Source organism: Thermobia domestica, chromosome 4 (genome assembly GCF_964235325.1).
Source record: "Thermobia domestica chromosome 4, izTheDome1.hap1.1, whole genome shotgun sequence".
Taxonomy (NCBI): domain Eukaryota; kingdom Metazoa; phylum Arthropoda; class Insecta; order Zygentoma; family Lepismatidae; genus Thermobia; species Thermobia domestica.
The window spans coordinates 202,290,525-202,311,395 of NC_137457.1; the positions used below are offsets into that span (position 1 = coordinate 202,290,525).

At 32.1% G+C, this 20,871-nt stretch overlaps 1 protein-coding gene across 1 annotated transcript in view; it reads left to right on the plus strand.

Moving 5' to 3' along the window:
* The window catches only part of LOC145683014 (uncharacterized), an 832,861-nt gene extending 813,451 nt beyond the window's left edge, over positions 1–19,410 (plus strand). The window contains exon 18 of the mRNA XM_081754367.1: positions 5,015–19,410. Coding sequence (XP_081610493.1) covers positions 5,015–5,066 — 52 coding nt within the window. The 3' untranslated portion in view covers positions 5,067–19,410. The remainder of the gene's footprint in view (positions 1–5,014) is intronic.
* Positions 19,411–20,871: the final 1,461 nt, after the last annotated feature.

Consider the following 20,871-nt stretch of genomic DNA (forward strand, 5'->3'; position numbering starts at 1 on the left):
AAACACTTAAACTGTGATTATAACCCTTCCGTTGACCTATACGAGAATCTGTGAAGCTTCGCTGGTCTCGAGCATCGATGAGTCACAGTTGACGCACTGATCAGCCTCGGTTCATTGTTTGTCTCTCACTGCACCATTTTGATACTAAATCACATAGAGCCAATGGAGCAACCCATAAAGTGGGCCTTATTAAGTTCTTTCCATTTTGATACAGAACTTACTGTAATGGAAAGTCCATGGTTGGATTGTATATACACATCTCTTTGATCTTAACATTTGTATGCTCATTTGGCAGGCGATTTCATTCCCCTTGGATAGTGGTGGCCATAAATTAATGGGTTAACGATGGATATATCACTTACAAGGAAATGGCATAGACATTATAATACGATACAATTAAACGAGGGTCTGTACAAGAATTTTCGGTAGTAATGTCACCAGATAAACAGAAAACAAAAATTACGGGAAAACAGTAACTGAGAAGTGTCCAGTTGAACGTTATATTGAAGTCAACACTGTAGCATGATCCTGAATCCAGGAAACCTCTTAGCTACTATTATTTATTAGCTGTCGATGTAAGCATACGGGCGCTTATATAATTATACTCAAGGTGTATGTGTGTATGTATGTGGTATTTTAAATCTCAATAACTATTGGCCGGATCTAAATCAAATTTGGTGGGCAAAGTAGCTCATCATTTAAAGAACTAACTCACTCACTCACTCTATGACCTGGAGGTTCAATGCCGCGTTCAGAAAAGCTTTCCATTGACTTCTGTCCTTAGCAACTGGATCTAATTTCTATTTCGTATTTCTATTTCTGAGAGATCTATCTGAATATTGTTCTCCTGTCTGCGCCTAATGATTGTTTTCCGATTGGATTTCCAGTTGAAACTTTGAAAGCATTCCTAATTTCTTCCATTCTGGTTACATGACCTGCTCACTTGAGACTTCTTGACTTGATGACCCTAATAATATTTGGTAAACGATATAAGTTATGCAGTTCCTTGTTACGAAGTTTCCATCATTCCCCATTCCCGTTCCTCTTGGGTCCAAATAATCGTCTCAGAATTTTATTCTCAAATACTTTTAGTCTGTATTCTCCCTCCGAGTAAGCAACCAGGTTTCGCAACCATACAGGCCAACAGGCATGATTATCGTTTTATGTATTTTAAGCTTCACATTCCTCGACAGAGTTTGTGAGTTCAATAGATTATGAACCGAATAATAACACGAATTCCCTGCTTTCAGTCAACATTTAGTTTCTTCGTGGATATGGTTAGTCTGTTAATATTGATCCTAGATACTTGAAAGTATGTACTTTGTCGGAGGTGTTATTTGACATTTTGACGTGTCCATACTTTGCAGTATTACGATTCCGGAGAACTTCCATGTATTTAGTTTTTTCTATGTTTACTTCTAAACCCATGTCCCTGCAATCATTTATTAAGGCTTCTGCATTTCTTTTTATTTTTGTTCTATCATTCCCTATCAAATTTATATAATCAGCATAAGCCATAACGTGTGAATACCACTCAGCTTCTGATTTTCCTTACAGCGTACTCGAGAACGAAGTTGAATAATAACGGCGACAACGCATCTGCTTGTTTGAGGCCATTCTCGATATGAAAGCTCATGGACAAGACTTTTCCTGTTCGAGCTTTACTTTGAGGCTCATTTAAACACATCTTAATTAGTCTAACTAACTTTTTCGACATTTCAAATTCTATAAGAATATCGTACAATGTTTCCCTCCTATCCGAGTCGCAGGTCTTTTTAAGATCAATAAATAATTGATATACCGGGGTTCTGTATTTTCATTCCTTGTCGACTAGTTTTTGAATGGTAAATATATATGTGGTAATCTTCAATAATTTTATCTGTGTATGGGGTCAATTTTGCTAACAGAAATTAGAGAGAATTTTATAGGCCGCGATAATTATTTAGGAAAGATGTCTCGATAATTATTACAATCCGTTTTGTCACCTTTCTTGTGAATTGGAACAATGATTGATTCCTTTCACTCCCGTGGCAGCTTCTCCTTTTTCCAGATATCCTTTGCGTATTTTGTTCCACAATTTTTTCCTTCCAGGTAAATTAACTCAGTAGGAATTTCGTCTAGACCCGGAGATTTGTTTCTCTTTAGGTTTTTATTTTTATTTATTTATTTTTTTAAGTGATTTCTATTTCTGTTCGGTTAGGCACTGGGATATATGGTCCTGCTGTGTGCATTTCCCTTTCTCCACGACATTAGTTTTTTGGTTGCGCGTTAAGCAAATCGCCAAAGAAATCTTTGCATCTATTCAATTTGTTATTTGTATCAGTGAGAATTGTTCCATCGGCTTTCTTTAATATATGAACGTGAGACTGATAGCCTTTCTTAAATTCGTTGATACCCTAATTAATACATGTCGCGGATGTTTTTGTTTTTACTATTATCTACAAGTCTATTAATTTTAGTTTTCAAAAAATCGCGTTTCTTTTTCTGAAAATTTGGAAGTTTCCCGCCTGATGTCAACGAAATTTTGTGTAGGTTATTGTTCGGATTTTGAAGTCAACGTAGTTTTGCATGTTTTCTCTTCTCTGATAGTTTAGTGCATTCCTAGCTGAACCATGGTTTGTTCCTATGTATTTCCACATTCCCAAATTTTCATCTAAGGAATAAATATCGCTATATTTGCTGGCCGATTTCGGCCAGGGGTAAGCTCGGCTCGGCTCTATAACAGAGGCTGTTCCATAGCCTTGCATGCCGAGAGCTTCTGAGTTCAGTTTCTCATTGCATTCGCTTTGTTTTCACTTTTCTTCTTATATCTTCCCTCCTATCTGATGAAGCATTAGCGAAAGTACTTGCAGTCTACCTCGTTTCAATTGTGTTATGATTTGGTTTCTCTTAACAAATTAGTTTTCTGCTGTTCTTTGGGATTCTTTTAATTCAGTTCAATATATTTCTAAGATGTTAGGCAATATTGTTGTAGAACCTTTAGCATTAAGTAGAATGAAATTTTGTGTGAATGCTTGTCCGAATGCCACAAATTTGGTCTTTAGATGGATATCAAGTAAAAGACAAGAGGGAAAGGAAAGCAGTCTGTATATTATTTACGGGGAATATACTATCAATGTAACATCAATAATAACAGGAATTGTTCGAAAAAAGGCTCTTATTAACTTACAAGCACGCTTTATGCTGCATCTTATAGAGCACGCATTATATTATCGGTATGACACACACACTATTATCCCACACAGGAAGTTATATAATTCCGGGCATCCTATAATTGACCATACTAATATGTGCTATACCAGGGCGCAAAATTTCAAAGTCAGACGCACTCGCCAATCCAAAAATAATGGTCGCCAGGTATTTCTCACATACAAATTGTGAGTTCCTCCTCCCACACACAAGCCTTTGGTTTGACAAAGAAAGAGATTACATCAGGGCATACAATTTCAAAAACAGACAATCAATAGATTCAGGATAATCAATTTTGAATTGGACAGTTGATATACATGTTAAAAAAATATCTTAAAACTTCACGTTTGTGTAACGCTCTTTGTCTGCACTGAAGTGCCAGCTTGTCGATTGCAGTTTTCGGATCAAAGTCTTTAAGTGAAGGGCCATTGATGAAAATTGTCAGCAAATCACCCAGTGTGTCAGTCTTCAGTAAATTCCTGTAGGCAGTCTTAATTCTGTTTAGAGTGCTGAAGCCTCTCTCACATAAAACAGTACTCTCGCAGGTAAACCTGCACAAAATATGACAATTGGAAACAAATTTGGGAATCCCGTAATGAAGTTTTAACTGTAAATCTTTTTCAGTGTCTAATTCAATGTCAATGAAGAAAACAAAAGTTTATATTCTGCTAAGACAAGGTTAATTTTTTCACTGTATAGATCTGGTTGCAGGTATTTAAAAAATACTTTTATTTTCTCTACACCAAATTCAAGACTTTTCCTCAGTGACAATTATTTTCATGCGAAACAGAAACTGCGCAACCCTGAGAGTTTAGGCAGAAACTATTTCTACTGAACACTGGTCGCCAGCTCTAAATTTTCAGTCGCCAATGGCGACCTGACGACCGGAAATTTTGCGCCCTGTGCTATACACATGACAAAGCACCACATTACATTCCACTAGATTTGTGGCAGCTATACCAAGGAAAACGAAACATCAGATAGACAAGTGAGAGAAAATAGACGGTAAGCACTTTCTATCTCTTCAAGTGGGACAAAAGGCGTAATAAAAAACGAAAAGGATAATTAAAGAGCAGAGGTAAGAGGGTTGCAGTTGGGCATCATATTTGGATTCAGAGTCGTGTTATAGTGTTGACCACGATACAGTGCCCAACTTGATACTTCTTGGTAATCAGTTTCTGACAGACTGTTTGCACATAGAAACTTTCGTGACAAAAAGATAGGACGCAAAACATCAGTTACCTGGTCAGTACTATGTCCAAACTTATATAATTAAAGTTTATGTATGGAGAAGCTGAAAATTACAGCATGTGTCAGACCAATAATAAATTGTGTGTTCTGCTAGAATGAATTGTGGCAGGATGTGAACAATCCAAACACACACATACACAAATTCAGTGTGTGCAAGACAATATAAGACGGTGTGGTGATGTCCAAACTTCGAAATTTTTTGTTCCAAGTACATATATTATGCACAAAAAGCAAATGTAACTATACCTTTATTAAATATACTATATGTTACACATTTTAGTATAGGACATTAGTATAGCCACCTGAAATGATATATTCTTAGTTAACAATAAAACGTTTACTGCAGTCTTATACATTTAATATACATTTGCGCATATTAATACATTTCAGTTATTCTGCGCATATTAAAAAGCTGCGTGTGTGTTAAGCAGAAACGCATACCATAATTGAACATGCATGTTCTTCCTCGCTATAAGTCTTACAGTTTTATTGTAAGCACATGATAAACTTTTCCTAACGTTAGATTATTTTCCATTTGTTCAGACGTATAACATTTCACTTCTTTTTCTTTCAGGTGGCTAGCTGCCCTCGAATATTCTATTGATCGATGGATCAAAGTTGGCTGACCTTCAGATCTGTGATCACATAGTGTGTAGTTCAGATAAAAAGTATGTCGTATATAAAACTGCAGCAGAAATGCTTCAGCGTTCTTATGAAGAAATTTGCCTGAACGAAAACCATATGTGACCATAAATCTCGAGTGGAGAAACACTAGCATAGTGGAGAATCAAAATGTTTAATATATATACGTATATATATATACATATATACTAATAAATGAAAACAAGTAAACAAAACAAATATAACAAGATAACCTGAGTGTCTTATTAAAATATATCGATACCAAAGAAAGTATTTCAGTTTAAATTCTTTAGTAAATAAATATTGGTATATTGATCAACAAAATACAATTTATAAGTGCCAAGAAACAAAGTAACAGTCGAACTTACAGAAATGTAAACAGTACTCGCTTCGGGGTTTTGTTGGTGACGAAAAACAAAAAATAATCATAAATAAAGATTCAAACCAAAGAACATTTAATGACTATAATTCAGGGGTAGTTATATTATGTTAAATTGTATGCATGGTAGGAAAAGATAAAGAATATTCTTTCACAAAGAAAGAAATCAATATTGGTATTTGTTAATGTTTAGAATCAGCGGTTTGTTTTTGTAGTAAAATAAGGGGAAGAAAACTTGAAACAAAATTAGTTTTAAAAACAGAAAAATAATGACACCATTTTATTTCACAAAATAAAATATGTATCACTCTTGCCAATACTTGTTTCGTAAATAGAGAGAAAGAGGGAGTGAAACAAATAATAATAAAAAAGAAACAAGGTGTTCTCATTGTTGTTGTATGAGTGCGTCCTCAAATTATTTGTTGTTTCAGAGGAGCATTAGAATATGTGAATGACTGTTTCTCAAACGACCCTCAAGCAAACATTTCTAAAGAAAACAACTGAAAGAAACGTCACCAGTAAAACAAAAAGATTATATTGTTAGAAATTTTCATAATAATAATTTTAAAAAAAGGAAAAAACTGTGTTCCCTTATTTTTTACATCTTCAACAAACCTTTCCTTTCAAATAGTAAATGTGTTTCCCCCGATGTGATGTATAGGAAGTGTAGCCTAAAATTAGGCTTTGTAATTACTTTAAAAAATGCGCAAATGTACTTTGTAGTTTCTTATTTGTCTAGTATACAGATTGAGTAAAGAAAGATTTCGATGTTTATTCAGAAAATAAAAAAGTGTCAGTTCTTTCTTTAAATAAATAAAGTTACTAAAAGAAGATTAATAAGGAAAGAAAAATGGATAAATCTACAAGAAAACAAGCAGATATTTTAAAATTCAGAAATTTTGAGGAGATCAAGTTTGACAAATTGTATGCTTACGCTCATGGATGAATATAATCTGTGGAATAATTGATTGAGGTGCTATGTACAAAGCTGCCTTCTAATGGACTATTAAATAACATTTTTTTCTATCAATACACCAATTTTAGCTCGTTGATAGAATGGTATTATTATGTGCTTCCAAATTTTAAGGAAGTTGATACAACATAAATGCTGCACATTTGGCTGTTAGTTAAGGCTACGATTCACGCAGTACCATTATCCTATGACAAATTAATTTATTTCTACCTAACCTTCCGTATTTTCTTAACTTAAATGTGTTATTCTAATACTTAACTTTTTTGAAGAAAAAGAAAACAAACAAACAAATAAACATAATTTGTAATTACATAAGTTAATTTCTGCTTTATAATTACACAGACATTCAGAATAATACACGTAAAATGATTTGATATACTTCTTATAAAATTAATTATATTTTAGCAATATTCAGGGTAATTTTATTTTACATAGTATACATAGTGGGAAAATTATATATATATATATATATATATATATATTGGGGTTTGTTAACGTTTAGATCTAATGAGGGCCTCGGTGCCTCAGTGGTAGAGCGTTCACCTCTGGTTCATGGGGTCCTTGGTTCAATCCCAGCTCGCGCCAAGTGAACTTTGGTTGGGCAAACACCGTGTGTATGGATTTTCTCGGGGTTCTCCCGTTTCCTCCCACTTTCTTCATTCCACCATTTTCTTCATTTCTCATCATTACCGTCTCTTTTAGCCTAGCCAGCATAATCGTGGGACGTAAAACTTAAAGATTTCTTTTTCTTTTTTGGATCTAATAGTTTGTTTTTGTAGTAAAACAAAGAGAAGAAAAACCAGAAACTGAACTAGATTTTTAAAAAAGAAAATAAAGACCATTTTATTTCACAAGATGAAGGAAAAAAAAATATGTATCACTCTTGCTAATACTTGGTTGATAAACAGAAAGAATAAAGACAGAGAAAAAAGAAAACCATTTTAAAGATAACTTTCTGAAAGTTTCATTTACACGTCTTTTTTTTTGAGAATTACAAAACAGTAGTTGCTGAGAATTATAACACAAAAAGGAAAACAAAATAAATATATTTTAGAAAAAACGATGACTTTTCTTGAAAATTTTACTTATAAATATATGGGACTATTTTAGTTTAATTTCAATGTAACTAACAATAAATATTTGTTGTACTAGTTACAAGAAAGTAGTGAAAACAAAATTTCACACATCAAATAAGTACACTATTAGGGCTTGACCCGATAGGGAGGGAAAGTAGTTGTTCATCAGTGTTGGTACAATAAATGTTTCCAAGAACTTCTTAAAACTACTCTTTGTAAAAACTAGTATTAATCACAATTATTACTAAGAGAATGCTATTGTATTATATAAATCCTTATTGTATACTTGTTCCTACGTACTCATAAAACAGTCTGTTCACATGCTGAGCCATCATATAGACTAAAAAAAAATACAAACAATGTATCACATCAAGTACTTTTAAAATAATAAAGTACACAATCAATAACGATCGAGAAGTCAAAATGGGATTTTTTCTTTAGTGCACGCCAGTATCCTACAATTAATTTCTATAAATAAAATTGATATTGTAATTATAATCCAATAACGCTAATTTCTTTGTTAAGAAATATGGTTGAGATATATTTTTTTCAAATTAAAAATATATAAAATCCAGAAGTACTAGGAATATGTCTGGTCCTAAATTGTTTCATCTTTGACAGCAGAAATTTCGTATTTTCATACCACCACTTCTTTCACAATCTTTCACTAATCATCGAGTGGTAAGCGTTCTCTCATTGAGCCACCGCGGCCTCGCTGAAGCAAAAGATTGTACAGTTGAACCAGGTTTTAAGCGCTGTGGACAGATCTGGAACTCATGTAAATATTCAGGCGACTAGAAATTTCTAGTTACAGAATATTGTCTAATTGTTTGGCCGTCGTGTTATAGCAAAACTTTCTCCACATATTTACTGAACAAGTTATTTTTTCTTTAGATAATTTTCAAGATTTTACAAGGTTTCAAGTTGTCTGTATGAAATATATATATTTAATATTAAAATTTAATTCTTTAATTCTATAATTGATCTTACCGGATTTTCAGTTCATCTGATTTCAGAGTTATAAGTGAGTAGTATTTTTCGGCTGAGAGTAAGAAAGAAAATAAATGTAGTTGTCAGTTGATTCAAAGTTCACTAAACTTTGCAGAGAACACGCATTGATCTGATCATGTTATGATTTCTTTCAGCTTCTTCAGGAAAGCGTGCTTTATCTGGATATCTTTATAAGATAAGCGTATTTTCCAAAAGGAATTTCCAGGCGAAGAAATAAGGCTATCAGATGGAATTTAATCCATTTCAATGCTAAAAGTTATTGAAATTTAAGGTTATCTCTTTTATCTCTTCTTTCTGTATTTTGGCTCCTGGATATATAACTCTGTAAGAATCCACAATTAGTCAATGGCAATTCTTTAGTAAACGGTCTACTGTTGGGTAAACAAGGAAATATGATACCACAAAAATACACGAATCCCGTATTTGACTAGTATCATCATAAGGTGTAGGCATTCATTCATAAAGCATTGGGAGATTTCTAAAAACATTGCTTGGGGTGCAAAATTGGAGAATGTAGATTGTTGTACAGACTAATTGCTTAATTGATTATTAGATCTTTTCGCACGATTATTTACTAATAATATCTGCCAAACTCAAGAAAAACCGTGAATATAATCAAGAATGTAAATTACAATATCAAGCCAAATTACTTACTAGAAGTTTATTTTTTTAAAGTAGGAACAAGTACTACTCATTTTATTACTAAATCAACATAGTGACTGCTAAATATTAATGTAATGTAATGTATTGTCAGAAGGTAGTCACTGCTTTCTAGCCGTGCAGCGATTTATGAAAGTATCCTCCACAAATAGCGCATATTCTAAATAATTTATCAAGAATACGTTGCTTCAAATAAGTAAGCAGCGCTTCATTAGTGTACTACTGTAGAGTAAAAACTGTAGAAAACACCAAGACTAACAGAATTTAACGACTGTTTCAATGTAGGAAAGAAATTTCAAAAATCTCCAAATAGTAATCCTTTGGGTTTATATACATATTTTCAGGTCTTTCTACTTTTATATAATGACTCTCTTACGAATTCTTTTTAATTGCATATTTTTTTAATTGATTGATCCCCTGCAAAGTGAAAATTGGTGTATTTTTAATTGTGACGCAATATAAATAAAATATATAGTGTAAATTTAGATGAATTTTATAAATTCGTGTTATAAATAATAGGTGGTTCATATCAAGAAATCACTCATGATTTACAAGGTATTCAATTCAGAAGTAATCAACAAAGATGAGCTTGGATTCGTGAATAAAAAATTTAAACTCTTGAATATGAAGTTAATTACCTAGCTCTAAGTAAGAACAAAGGCTTTGATCGAAATTGTGCTTATAAATGTATACCGACAATGGGAAAAGCCATTTCTTAAAAATCAAACGTAAATTTGTTTTTATAACCTTTTTTATTTTCTCAAATTTGATAGAATTTATGTCTAATGAAACGATTCAGAAATAAACTTCCACAAAATGCTAATAAGTAACTTGAAATTGCTAACAAAGTTAATACGAAGAGCTATTTATTGGTGAAAGTTTATAAAATAAAAGCATATTTAATTGCTTATCGAATTAAAACCAAATCTTGAGTGATTATTGCGCTGAGGCATCTACAAACCAGTAAGCACTTCTAAAGCACACATTGTGAGGAGTTAATAATGGAAGTTCTATTTTTCTTGCACTAAATTATAACGTTGATGTTATGGATAACAGCATACACACACACTCTCAAATCAAAGATGCATATTATGGTGTTATATTCAATAAATAATATAATTATTAAATAAACTAAGGTAATAGTTGAAGAAATGTTGGTAGTGTGTTTTATCGGTGATGATTATAATAATTCTAATTTCAAATTTGATTATATCACATGCTAATTTATAACCTTTCTTACTAGAGTAACTTGTGTATTATTTAATATAAAATAATGTAGACAACTGTTTCGGTTATGGCCAAGAAATGGAAAAATGAAATCAATAATTAATGTTCCTAAAATTAGTCAACAATCTTATTTATATTGTTCAAAAATTGTTCTAATAAAATAACTCTGGATTTATTATTTTTTTTTTTTTAATGTTTCCGTTGTTACTAGAATCATAGAATGTGCAACAGGCGTCAAGTTAGAAAGATATTTGACAGTTTATTTATTGTACTGTGCTCTTATGCACATAGTTCTAACAAAAAATCTCACCTTATACCCTCACTGATGATACACTTTGGCACATTATCCTCTTCGCGATATTTCTGTCCACGTTGGGACCGTGTTCATACAGGTTTGACATAAGCCGGAACCTTTTAGTGATTATATTAGATATAATAATTCCATAAACTGTAGCAATATTAGTAAATTCAGAAAGAAAAAAATGTGCTGTTGTGTACCTATATATAAAATTTTAGCGTACTGAGTACTCAATAGGGTAAGTGATATTTAATCCACAATTTTTCACGAAACTTTAAAGGAAATTTCAAATAATAGGAAGTCATAACACAAAGTTTTTTCTTAAAGGAGGTTCAAGTGATTCGGAGTGTTTGAACACAAAACTTCAAGTGTTGAGTAGAATTGACAAGAGTGCATACGAAATACTTGGAATAATTTTTTTCTTTTGCAGTTTATGAAATTATATATCTAATGTAATCATAAAGAGATTCCGGCTTATGTCAAACCTGTGAATGAGGTCACAAGGTAAGATACCGTAATGAACAGTATAACATTATTTTGTTCATCTACAGCATCATTAAAATTGTAATGTAGTAAAACTAGCTTTAGGTTTAGTTGTTTCTTAATAAATAAATTGTATTCAAAGGTTAAAGGAGCTGAAATAATATTTTCATAATTGTATTGACAAGAAGATTGGAAAGTTGCTATGCGAGAAATCGATTTGAGAATTCGGTAACGCGTTAACGAGAAAACTCTTCCAAATAAATACAGAGAAGGAACGTTAGATATAGATAAACTGTTGTTACAGTTTTTTTCCACTTCAGTGAATAAAATTATTTCCGAAAAAGAATATATATATATTCTCTCTCTATATATATATATATTTTATATATATAGAGAGAGAATATATATATATATAAGAAAAGGAAGTAATACCAATGCGGATGCTATACAGATTTTGGCTTCAAAACTCATTGAAAGCAAGTAAAATCTATGGATATATTAAATAAGCCTATCTTAAATTAAATAAATTCATTGTTTTGGTATACTATTTGTGTTTCATTTGTTTTAACGTACGTTTCAAACGCACTAACTGCGTTCATCATCTTCATTAATCCTTATCGGTTTGCTTTTATAGTCGCAGCTATTAAACTCAGCTGACTGGTATAATGTAAAATCGTTTAAATTTTCATATTGTAACAATATCTAATTGTTTAATTTTTAAATTTAAAATTACAAAAACGTGAAAATTAAGATTATACTACAATAATTGTACAATAATTCTCCAAATCAGTAAAATTCTAGTGGTGAACACAATCAGTACGTTTAAAATGTAAGTTAAAATAAAACACAGATAGAATAACAAAAAAATGAATTTATTTAATTACATATATCTCTGTGAAAATAATGTGGGATATGTCTCTTGCTATTTATTCATAAGAATGACTTCAAACGTTCATTGGATTCAAATGTAATGGTATAGTATGATCATCTTATTTCATCAAAAAAATCAAGATTGACAATTTGGACAGCAACAAGTGCGACTTATTTTTCTCTATCGGTAAACATACTGTTTAGTTTTTTGGCATTATTAAAAGTATGATAAGACTTATTTTTCTCTATCGGTAAACATACTGTTTTAGTTTTCTGGTATTATTAAAAGTGTTATAACGTTTACGGAATGGGAAACTAAATTGTCACTGGACATTTTTATATCTGTCAAAACGTTTTTATATTTGGGAAAATAATCGTATTGCATTTTCATCCATATCCCTGAGTAACATTCAACATACAATTGTTAAATTATTCGTGGTTTAAGTGATATAATGAAATTTTGCTGGTTTGAAAATCTTAAAACTATCATATGTATGTTAAATTATATAATTCGTAATCCACATGGTGAAATTGCTTTCTAAAAAAATATTTCTTACAATCGTATATCAATATTTTCACTTTCGTAAATTATAAATCTAAATCTTAAGTATTGATAAAACAAAAACAATCCACAAGTCCAATGTAATACGATGTATCAATTGCAAGTACATAACTGCAATTTGCACGAAGCTAAATACTAACTTGGTAGACGAATGGAATAGCTACTTTAAAAAAAAATCTTAACAAAACTGCGTTTGGTTCATCTGCAGAAACCTTTGTCATACTTTTAGCGGAAAAATGTAAAGTGGAAAAAATACATTCTTTCTGCCCCATCAATCCTTTTTAAAATTTCTGAACTCTAGAAATCTTTCGAGGGTGTCCATAACCTTCCGATTTGGCGATGTATGATGTATATATTTACACTAGGATATATATTTACACTAGAACCAAGCACTTGAAGATTCGAAGAGGGCTAGGCATTTGTTAAGTGTTAAGAAATTCAACCACAGTGCAAATCTGTATGTAGTATGTTAAGTTTTTGTGTGCTATCTCCAAAACTGCTACTATTTCGGCTGCGACAACCATTGGATCGGATTGGGAATAACTGTCTTAGGTGTCATAAATATAAATTTAATGTAATCACGAGGACGAACTCTGCAAGCAGAAAAAAAACCTTTGACGAGAAATTGCTATATATTTATTTTAAAAATTGGTAAAATATTTTATAATCTTACAGGCTAGAAATATGAAAAGCAGAAAATTGTTTTGGCCTCTACAATGTTGACAATTCACAAGAATTCTTTATATATATATATATACAGGGTGCGGAAAAAGTACCGGAACAATATCTCGCAAAGTGTGAAGATCAGCAAAACAAAAATAACACGTGTTAAATAGTTTTGAAAAAGCTATCCAATGATACTAAACACAACACCCTATCCCTATTCCCTTTGGGGGTACGGGGGGTAACTTTAAAATTTTAAATGGAAACCCCATTTTTTTATTGCACATTTCGATTCTCCAGAAAAAAGTGACAGTGATTTGACCCAAAATTGAAAACAGTGCATTCACGGATTGCACTTGAGTCGACACACACACAAAAAAGGAACGCAAAACGTTATGAAAATGTAGTATCTCGGCATCGTACTCTGTGGCCATGCGGTTAGCGTACTGGACTGTGGAACCAGAGGTCCTGAGTTCGATTCCGGCGCAGATTTTTATGTTATTTTTTACACCCAAATAATGAATTCATACATTTTAACTTCGATAAAACAATAATGTATTTGTCCATATTTGCAAGAAATACAAATGGATAAAAAAAAGATTTATTTTGGTTGTAAGTAACCCTATTACTAAGAACTACTTCATAAAGCTAGTTTGCAAAAAAAAAAAAAAAAAAAAAAAAAAATCAAAATTTGTATTCTATCTAACTTCAAAAAAGTATTAATTGAAGTTAAAACATATGAAATTTATTTGGGGAAATAAAAGAAAGAAGATTGCCTTGAACGCGGATCGAACTCACAACCTCTGACTCCGTAAGCCAGTACGCTAACCGTACGGCCACAGAGAACGGGACTGACAGTGCGCATTTTCATAACGTTTTGCTGCACCACCTTTAATTGTGTGTCGATTCAAGCGCCATCTGCGAAGACACTGCTTTCAGTTTTGGGTCAAATTACTGTCACTTTTTCTGGAGAATCCAAATATGCAATAAGAAATAGGGGTTCCCTTTTAACATTTTAAAGTTACCCCGAAGGGGGTGGGGATAGGGGGTTGCTTGGTGTCGTTGGATAGATTTTTAAAACCAATTTAACACGTGTTATTTTCGTTTTGCTGATCTTTATACTTCGCGAGATATTGGACCGTTCCGGGACTTTTTCCGCACCCTACATATATATATATATAAAGATAATTCAATTATTTCGGAATACCTTAGTTTTTAAACCATTCTAAGTCAATACCACACTATTTGCTAATATTGAATAACAAAATGAAACCCTTATAATCAAATTTAACCGAAATTTAACCGAATGAAAGAGCTTTTCAGAATTACATTTAATTTAAAATTAAATTTGAACCAAGCATGTATTATATATATATATATATACATGTATATATAAAAAAGGTGTGTGACATGCCCTCACACGATTGATTCCTCACAAAACAAGAACTATTATAAGAACACTTTTGAGAATAATATTGTGATTTACTTTTCTTTTTACTAAGATTTAACATTAAGGATTCCTATGAAGAGTTTAAAGAATCACAAAGTATTTTTTCAGATTTTTTCCTAAGCACAAATGTTGTCTTAGTCAAACTTATACGGGTTATTACGAAGTGTGTGCATGTGAGCAATTATGTAAATATTGTATCCTATCATTCAAGAGTGGAAAATCGGAATTTTATGGAAATACATATGTAAATATAAATGTATATACTCATACATATATATTTAAAAGTAATATATATATATATATATTATGACTAATAATGACATATATATGACTAATTGTGTGGAAAAGTTTGAGCTGTTTGGAAAGAAACTATCGCCTTTCTAAATAAAATAATATTAACTAGCATTATACAAATGATAAACGGAAATGACCGAATAAGATCGTTAATTGTAATGGTTAATTTGTGGAGGAAGTACAAATACAAGAGAGTAACTTGAGTGTGAAAATCCTAGATTTATGAAATAAGTGGGCAATTCTATATTTGATAGCATTACTATTCGGGAAGTATAATACAATGGTACTTTTCAATCTTTTTTTATGCTACAAGTGGATCTCATTTATCGTAACCCCATTGCTATCAAAAATTTTTAAATTTGCTGCAAATATTATTAACTATTGTGCTTGTGAACTAATACATTGGGGTTGCTTTTCTGAAAATTGTTCGAGAAGTCGTAATGTGTACTGATGTACTGTATATTTAATTTCATGATCTTTAAACGTAGAAGACAAAATATACAATATGCCCTCATAACGTAACCGAAATTTTACAAAAACAGCCAACTTCCGTAACCATGTTACCGTAGTACGTCAACCTACAAAGATCTTTGTCTAAGCTTTCAATTAGTACTTTCAAACCGATTTCATGCAATTTGTATCTGTGTAAGTATGCGACAAATACATTTAGTGTGAAACGGTGGTATAAACCTGTTGAACGCCAGGTTTCATCGTCCGCCATGATGCATTTTAGGAAGTTGTTGTCCCGTACTGCAGTAGGTACCAAATCCTCTTTCCTATTGGCTTTTTGCTTTCTGCCTAAAATGTGAGACAATTTGCAAAACAAGCACACACTTTTTTCATTTTCCGATCCTTGGCTAAAATTAACTTAAACCTTTCTTCGTTTATCTGAAGCACGGTTGGCAATTGCTGCTTAATTATAAGTTTATTAGCTCTCACCAGTGCATGGAATTTTTTCACATTTTCCTCATTCCTTGATGTTCAAGGAAGTTCTGGCCTTAGATCATCCTCAATATTTTCGCCTTCATATTTGAAACGGTTGCACCACTGATACATCTTGGTTCTTGATAGTGCTGCATCACTATACAGTGTTCTCACGATCTGTTACGTTTCGATAAAAGTGTTGTTCAATTTGTGACAGAACTTTGCTAGAATGTTATTCTATTTCAATGCATGTGTTTCGTGCGACACTACAAGCATTTGTTGCAGGCTCACCCAGATACATATTGCATAATTTAAATAGACACTAATAAGAAGGTTAAGAAAAGGATCTTTCGAGTCTTGTCACACTATGGTAACATTTTTAAAGGAGTTGGCTGTTTTTGTAAAAGTTCGGTTTCTTTACAGGTACGCCTTGTAGGATTTGGAGCTCAGATGAATGAAGGAAAATACTTTTCCAATCACTTCAACGGTACTACAAGTTCAATATCAAGTGTGAGACATAGCAACATATTAAGATTAAAGAAAGTAAATTAACATTCTATGGAACCAATAAGAAGATAGTAATTGAACATAACGTTAATGTATATATATATATAAAACAACAGAAGAAAGAAAATATTGGCAATATAATGATCTCTGTGTACAAAGATGCTCGAAAACTGAGACTCTGATCTTGTTTTAAAGTAAAGAAAGAAAAAAGCAGTAACCTTTGTGCACAAATATAATAACAAAGCTAGCAATATTCCTTTGTTCTGTCATAATACAGGACATATTGTAATTTTTTTCTTAGCACATGTTGAATTCGTTTTCCTGAAAATAATTACTCCTTTATATCCTACATAGAATTTCAATTTTTGTCTTTTAACCTCCTTGACAATCATGGCCGCGTAAAGCTGTTCAAACAATACGGAGAAATATTTTCCTTCATTCAACAGAACTGCAAGTACTATATTTTGTCTAAGAAAACAAAGTTTATGTTCCCATACTCTCATTTATTTAAAGCAATTAGTTCGCCAAACTCTCTTTATATTCGATCTTATTTCGTAGCAAAATTGTATTTATTCACGTAAGTGATTAATAATTTTAATTCGACAATGTCGACAATGATTTTTTTTGTTCGTTTATTTATTTTTTAATATTCAAACATCTTATCTGTTACTATATCGTCATCATTCTAAGATATAAAGATTCTGTTTCTTGGCTAAAAATTTATATTCTCCGAGGGAATACCCAATATAAATAACTGCAAGTGCTACTTAAATAATTTACTCTTAGCATGCTGTATGAGTAGGCACATATTTATTATCTAAAGTTAAAAATAAACTCTTTCATTCATAATGATATTATTCATAATGATATTACTTAAATTTCCAGGAATTCTATATAATTTGTATAAACAAGAAAATTAACAGTTGTGTACACATACCACAAAAGACCACATCAGAATTCAATTGAAAACTTTGAATGAACTTCTAAAGAAAAGAAACTTTTATTCTGTTGTATTTACGGATTTATGAATCTTTTTGTAGTATTTGCTAATGCCTTACTTATACTTGCGAACTCATTATGACGTAAGTGAATTTTTTTTCTTAAGATACATATAAAGTTTGACTGACCAGTTCGTCTTAGATGTTTAAATATTGATTACCAAAATAGTTATACTCTCCATTAGTAAATAATATGAAGACTGGAGCATTAAGAGACTTAACAAAATATTTCGTAAAGTTCATTATATAGAAAGAAATTAAAATATAATTTACTCATATAAGGTTCTAGTTCAATATTCTTGAAGCTTTTATATATTGCTAGATCATTAAAGCAAAAGAGCTTTAGTGTCGAAATTTCTCATTTTAAATCCCAATGTGAATGCGATGTAATTCTTGTACCAGTAAAAGCGTAACTTTAATCTGCAAAAAGGCAGAAAATTAGTTTAATAGAACGCTACTTGGCTTGCGTGAAACTAAATCAAGATATTTTTTCATACTTCTGATACATTTTTATATTATGAAAAAAACATTTCTTCCAGGATGAAGCATTTATTCTTTGTGAGAGCATAAGTTTCTAAAATCAATGAAGTAATTTAAAGCAGATTAAGTAGTAAGAAGCATAATGGACAATCAACTACAAAAAGATGAAATAATATTTTTAGTAGACTTCTAAAATGTTAACAATAAAGAAACATAATCTTCTTTCTTATTGGGGACATATTTTTCTTAATCAAATTACGTTCTAATTTGAAATATGTGTAACTATTGTCTTGACTCTACATATTTGTTTTTGAATGTGTAGGAGTCACAGCTAGAATATAAACATTTATTTCTTTATAAATTACTTACTACTTTAATATTCTCGATAATCATCCAAAAGACTGAATGCGATACATAAGAATAATTATTATAAATGGAAGCGAGTACTTTCGTTTAACACTATGACACGTGTAAAATTGGGCGGCTTAAGTTTCATCTGTGTTTAATTTAATTTTAAATCCATTTTATCATGAACAACTACCGTATTTATCATTGGAAGTGTTCAAATAATTATAGTTATACAAAACTTCGGTATTCATGATGGCGGCAAATAATTTCGTTTGCTGACTTTTTCATTAAACACGTGTGATTAATCTCTAGAACAGAATGGATTTGAAATCAAGCACGAATGAAACACGAAAAAAAAATCTCAATTATGATTATTTCTTTCTGTGAAAGCTTTGCAATGTATATTGCGTTAACGATTTAGATAATGAAACCTTGAGTATTTTTCTGTAGATTCGGACTATTGTCTTAAATCACACATGTATCATGGATTTTATTTCGCATGTGTTGTAAAAATAATGAAGAAGTACATTTTTATATAAATATCGCTACAATCGAACAACTGACAACTATAAATTTAAATTCACTAATTTTTGCAGCAATATAAATACGTTATTGGACTATTTGCGCTATAAAATTCTGATTTAACCTTATCATAAAACTTCAAAACGCAACAAAATGTGGCAATAATTGCTCTATAATATTTCCTACTCGTTCCTAGTTACTCTCTTGTTTTTGATCATGTATGTATTGCAAAAGAGATTGCACATACACTTTTCCAGTTGCTCAATAGGGAAAGAATATCTCTAGAACTTAATGAGTGTGTTGAAAGATTATTATTAACTGTCACTTGGTCTCCTCAATACTTGAAAAGGAAAAGATCGAGAAGAAAGTATAAAATGTACACAAATAAACTAAAAAAGTGTTCATGCCTCATCCTACAGTTTTACGTAGTAAGAGTGTGTGCGAAAATTGTTTTGTCATGTGATGATTTTTATGTACCCGGTTTTATTAATAAAGTTTTTAAGAAAGAATGGGATTTATTATTGAAAAGGAGTAGATAACCCAATTTCAGAGTCCTGTCGAAAAAATTGTCTCAGGGCCTGAAACTATTCTCCCCGAGACCTAGGGGGCGCGGTGGCTCAGTGCTAGAGCGTTCACTTCCGGTGCTTGGGGTCCCTGGTTCCATCCCAGCTCGCGCGTGTGGACTTTGTGGTGGACAAACACCGTGCTCGTGGGTTTTCTCGGGGTTCTCCCGTTTCCTCCCACTGTCATCATTCTACAATTTTATTCATTTCTCATCATCACCGTCTCCTTTAGCCTAACTGGCATAATCGTGGGACGTAAAACTTAAAGATTTAATTTCATTCCATTTTTTCCTCGAGGCCTATAAAATTAGAAGGTTGTCCTTTCCGTATTTTGTTAATCTAGATGATCGAAAGTTGGTTATTATAGAAATTTAACACAATTTTGGTCCGTCCAAAGTTCAGAGAATAACATGGATAAAAATAAAATCTTATTAGCGTAAAAAATGTAGATAACGGCATGGGAAGTCTCACTGTTCATCTCAGCAACCCCGATAACTATGGTTTCGACACTAACATTGATCTTTTCGATCATTTCTGTAAGTTTTCCTCTCCCACTTTCCTTCTAGGTGTGCTAGAGTCCTTAGAGGCCGTGTCACAAATCTCTACCGCGGGTTACGCAAAGAGGTGGGACTCTCTTCGTAAGAAAGCGTTACCACCTAAGTAGGTAAAGGTATCACTATTTCGTGTCAAAATATTCACAGGAAAAAATTAAATTATAATAGCAAGGAAAGACGTGACATACCTTTAAACTGTGCTCTTGAGTGTAGGTCCAGTATATTTCCCATTAATGAGAATCCGGTCTACAGAATTAATGAGTGATCATCTACAGAACAACACATAGACAAATCCTCTCAGATATGTCAGAAGATTCAGACCCCAGATTGATGACGAAAGGTGCCGTTGCAGTAACGTCCTCATAGTTGTCTATCAGTCCCTCGTTTTCCATATACTGACGTTCTACCTCTTCCACATGATGGCATACTGAAGACCATGCTTCGGACGTAACATTGTGAAATTTTTGTTCTGCAATTTTCATAACATCGTCCAATTTGAAACTCAAATTATGTGATACCACCCAGTTCTTTACAAGTGCCCAATTTTCTCTATGGGATTTAACTCTGGATGGCAAGGGGGAAGCCTCAAAACGCAATGCCCATGTTCATTCATTAATGAGTCCACTTTGTATGTTACATGTTTTGGTTTATGGAATTTTATAATATCATACAATTCTGGTTTTCTCATATCAGGGGAGAAATTGATGCCTCTTTTCTGTAACCAATGCTGCATGGAAATTGATGCCTCTTTCCTGTAAGCAACGCTGATATCCTTTCTCAACGAGTCTTGAGTAGGGACAGGGTTTATTTGAGCGTTATGATACTATGCATTGTCAAGAACGCTGAAAGAACTGGTGGAAGGGAGGGGGGAGATTTGGAATTATTTTTTCGAGAAGCCATTTCATAAAATTATTTGTGTTCATTTCATCATGATAGTCTCCCGATTT